General features: G+C 43.3%; 1 protein-coding gene across 1 annotated transcript in view; it reads right to left on the bottom strand.

The window, feature by feature from the left end:
- Positions 1-5,000, bottom strand: part of rfx1a (regulatory factor X, 1a (influences HLA class II expression)) — a gene marked incomplete at its 3' end in the record, with an annotated part of 26,982 nt that overhangs the window by 13,375 nt on the left and 8,607 nt on the right. Inside the window, exons 5-7 of the mRNA XM_080723393.1 lie at positions 4,952-5,000; positions 3,890-4,289; positions 1,836-2,017 (exon numbers count right to left, since the gene is read on the bottom strand). The exon at positions 4,952-5,000 is cut by the window's right edge and continues 40 nt beyond it. Coding sequence (XP_080579519.1) covers positions 1,836-2,017; positions 3,890-4,289; positions 4,952-5,000 — 631 coding nt within the window. The remainder of the gene's footprint in view (positions 1-1,835; positions 2,018-3,889; positions 4,290-4,951) is intronic.

The raw sequence follows: 5,000 nt of genomic DNA, 5'->3' as shown, positions 1-5,000 counted from the left end.
GCGTCCGTTTGGTTCCAGTTGTACACAAGAGTTACACATGGATAAATCAACACTGAGAATTTTGTGTAGAGACGGTTTCTACGTTCCACAGTTGCTAGGAGAAACGTGAAAACCTGTATCAACATCCTGTCAGCTGCTTGCATTCTACAAAAAGCCTTTTCATACCAAATGTAACAACTTTTGCTAAATGCGTAAACACCATCCATGCCGGAACAATGTCTGTTATTGTTGTCTGCACTGTGCGCATGTTGTCTTTTTCTGTTTTACTTTGATTTAGTGTGATGTATTTTAACCCATTTAGAACGGGTACACATTTTGTGTATCATTATTTTATGCTTTAACTATTGAAAAATAGCAGATATACAAGCTCACAGCGCAGCACCGAGTGCCGCGCTGCGAGCTTGTAGATCTGCTATTTTTGAAAAATCGTGAAAATTAGAATTTTGACCCGATTCTATAAGTGTCTTTTGAATCCTTCTAAGATTTTTTGAAAAACCTATGTTTTTATGTCAGCAATCTGGCTAGCCATCGTCAAAGAAAAGGTCCTTTTCACTTAAATGGAGCTCAGTTAGTCTGTTCTTGAGAGTCTATGTCAGTGGTTCTCAAACCTTTTCATGTGAAGGACCCACAAAATGATATTTATTTGGCCATGGACCCCTCAAAATATTTTGTTCCAGGGACCACCCAGAAGCAAAATTTGAGTTACAAACGTTCGCTTTGAAAATACATATATTCAAAGATTTGCACACATTTTCACGACTTTTTCAAAAACAGCAGATCTACAAGCTCGCAGCGCGGCACTCGGTGCCGCGCTGTGAGCTTGTATATCTGCTATTTTTCACTGGTTAAAGCATTCAATAAGCCTAAATGGGTTAACCAGCCTTTGAAGCCAAATGCAAATTACCCCCCTTTGTGGACAATAAAGATGATCTTATCTTTCTCCACTAGGACATTTTAAATTATAGTAATATTACTATTAGCGAATAAGAACATGTATTCTGGCCATTTTGTGAAGGATATAGCGATCTAACTTTCTAACTGTCCCTTCTATTCTTTTATAGCTGTCGTTTCCTAGGGCAACCGTTCTTAACAGGAAATTCACAAAGACAGTTTAGTGGTGTTAGTGTGCGTGTGTGTGTGTGTGTGTGTGTGTGTGTGTGTGTGTGTGTGTGTGTGTGTGTGTGTGTGTACTATTACTATACTTGTGAGGGCCAAATGTCCCCCCACAATTATTCATGGGTTGCATTTGTAGTCCTACACCAGCCATTTTGAGGAGCAACACAGGTGTTTTGATTAACGTAGAACATTGGTTCTATGCCAATCAGACAAATTGAACACCTGTGTTGGTCCTCAATATTGCCGGTTTAGGACTACAAATGCAACCCATGAATAGCCGAATTTGAGAAATAGACATTGTGATTTTCCTGGTCCTCAATAGATAAATGGTTGTTTTAGTTTCTTTTCTATTTTTTATGCTTGATTTATACTCATAATCACGTCTCTTTTACTAACAAATATATATGAATGTATGGCAACTGGAACTGTTGAACAGAACAACCTTCCTCCGGGATCAATAAAACATCTATTTATAGTTGTGTGCTCCTGTCGCTCACGATGTACAAGCTCACAACGCTCAGACAGTGTGACGCATTCTGAGCTTGTAGATCTGCTAATTTTGGCTGTGCCACACCGGTGCAGAGTTAAACTCGGGCTTTAGGGTTACGTTTAAAAACGTTAAAACTGTAAAAAAAAAAAAAGAATTGTGACAGGCCTGTGTGTGTGTGTGTGTGTGTGTGTGTGCGTGCGTGCGTGCGTGCGTGCGTGCGTCTCTTTACCGCGTTCCCAGGCGCCGCGTGCGGAGCCCCATGAAGACGGATCGGATGAGTTTGCCGAAGGACGCGGCGTTGACGGGCTCCAGCTTCTGCTCCTGGCAGTGCAGCAGGTAGTGGCAGTAGAGGGTGGAGCGCGGCAGACTCACTCCTTCTGCTGTCTCATAGTTGTCCAGCAACCACTGTACCTGACACACAGGCAGGACACAGCAACACAACACACACACACACACACACACACACACACACACACACACACACACACACACACACACACACACACACACACACACACACACACACACACACACACACACTCTCACACACACACACACACACACACACACACACACACACACACACAGGCTAGAGCTGTTAGCAAACACCTGGCAGAGTCGCATCCGTCCGAGGTATTCATTGCATGCACAAACACACTTGTGCGCTAGGGCTGGGCCATTGACCGAAAATAGTAAATACACTGAAAACCGATATTCAGACGTTTCTTCTTATATGTATATGAACAAATCTTCCCAAATCGAATAGGATTTTGTTTAAATAAAAGACTATTAGTCAGAGTAACCACTTAACCCTGCTGTAATATATTTTGTTGCACAAGGGAGTGCAAAACTTGTGCAAATAACTGATCTACAAGCTCACACTTGTGCTTTGTGAGCTGCTTGTAGACATTTTCACTATTTATTTAAGTAAACGTAATCGAGGCAAAGGTTTTAAATAACCGTGATATTGATTTTAAGTCATATCGGCCAGACGAACACAAACATGCACACACACGCACATTGAACATACATGCTTGCGAGCAAGCATGTGAAAAATGCACAGTGAACATATGTACACACATTCAAATACACAGACTGACAAACCAAAAGTCACATTTAATTCACATTCCTACATAGTAAAAAAAAATCCTCAGTGTTAATTTATCAATTTCTAACTCTGAGACTGTACAAATGGAACCAAATGGACCTTTACGGGTCCATTCGGTTCCATTTGTACAGTCTCAGGGTTAAATTAATGCAGAGGAGTATGCAGTGTAGGGCTGTGATAAATCAAAAGACAAATACATTCATCTGCGTGCCGTGGCCTACAACGCTGGTATGCAATGACTTCATGAGCTTAGCTATTGATGGAATCCAAACATTGACTGTTCACTGGTATCATAATGGTGGCAGTATGATGAATCTGTGATGCAAAATAGAAGGTTGCAATAGTTTCAGGCAAAAAAGAAACTTGATGAAAGATGTTCCCATATCACATGCATTGTAATGATATGAAACTTGATGAGGTCATGGCATTGCTCTCGATGTGGAGGAAATCACAGTTAAAAGTAACGCATGTTGCATTGTATTTTTAGCGCTGCCGTGCAAAGAAAAGACTATATAATATATGAATTATGCATAAAACATGTTACAAATACAACCTACAGCCATTGGTGGAAGAAGTACTCAGATGTTTTTCTTAGGTAAAAGTAGAAAAATACTCTTTTACAAGTTAAAGTATTATTGGATTGTCTTAGATTACTAATGCGTTAATGTGTTCACCAATAAAAGTTGGGGGGAATTTTAATAGTAATACATGATACATTATCAGTTAATTTACGTTTTGTAGACTAATCAAAATCTGGTAACTAAAGCTGCCAAATTATTGTAGTCATGTAAAAAGTAGTGTTTGTGCCTGAGTTGTAGTATAACGCATTGAGACATGGAAATACTCAAGCAAAGTAAACCAAATTGTACAGTACAGTACAGTACAGTACAGTACAGTACAGTACAGTACTTTAGTTACTTCCTACCACTTCCCACAGCCATGCGTTTATGGCCTAAAACCGAGCGCCTTCACCCGACCTTTTAACTGTGCTTTCCACGTTAACAGAACTTAAAAAATGACATGATCAGCGTGCGCCACCGCCGGTGGGTTTGCGAGTGTGACTGTGTGATAACACAAAAAAGGAAGGAAGGGTATAGATTCCCGCGCTTGGCGCCTCTGCATACCTTTTTGTCTGCCGACGGCACGCTACTCTCCTCGCCCTCTGTAATACTCACAGTGACCGGGGAGGCTCGGGCGGGCGTACTGTGTGAGTAGCTCTGACTGGCGCTGCCCGCCGCGCCCCCGCTGCTGCTGCCCAGCATGTAACCCCCCTGGATCACGTAGCTGCCGGCCGCACCGCCGTTGGTCCCCGCCCCTTCCCCCGCCCCGTTGGCCGTGACCCCTGCTGCGGTCACCACCGTGGCGCCCGCTGCCACCGCCCCTGGGGTGTCACTGGCGGGCTGCGCCACGAACATGGACACCCCGCCCGACGTGCCGGCGGTTACGGAGACGGTGAGGGGCGTGCCGGGGGTGGAGGCCTGCGAGACGGACGTGGACGGAGCTTCGTAGTACTGGGCGGCGGCTGTGGTCTGGGTGTACAGCGCCGCGTCTGTGTAGGAGAAGCTGCCCGAACGACTGCAACGGGGAGGAGGGAGCGTTAGGGCGATATAGGAAGCAAAGGGTCCTTACGTTGCGTTCAGACTGGCGGCTACTACCGATACGAAACATTAAAGCAACACAGCATTTCTGTCGCAGAGTTGCTGTTTAACCCATTAAGATCTGAGGTGACACTGTCGGGTGATGGACTATTAAGTATAAAATCACACCCATGACACACTTCACACTAGAAAACACTTCACACTTACTGAAGAATTCCGTCGTACCCATTTATATTATATATTGTGATCCAATCCATTAAAGGAGTAGTTCACCCCCAAAATTACTTTTTTTCTATTGATTACTCATGCCATGGAGACTTGAGTTCAATAAAAATAATTGTTTTTTGTCGCATTCCTAAGACAATAATTCGATTTGAGTAAATTTACCCCCATTGATTCCAAATGCATTTGGGTCCCCATAATAGGAAAAAAGTCATTTTGGGGTTGAACTACTCCTTTAATATCGTCCAATTAGAAAACTGCAGACCTCTCCATTCTGCAATGTTCTCCATTCAAAATGCTGCAACCTTCTGTATACAGTGTATCAATTACTTATTTTCCCCCACATGGACATACACACAAAGTCACGTATTGGACCGCCACACGTGTAGTAGTGGTCTGAATGGATGGGAGTCTTACATGGTGCTAGCTGTGTAGTTGCCGTCTGCCCCTTCCACATACTGCACTT

Source organism: Nannobrachium achirus (assembly GCF_963921795.1).
Source record: "Nannobrachium achirus genome assembly, chromosome: 4".
Lineage (NCBI taxonomy): Eukaryota > Metazoa > Chordata > Actinopteri > Myctophiformes > Myctophidae > Nannobrachium > Nannobrachium achirus.
This window is presented reverse-complemented; position numbering and strand designations above follow the sequence as displayed.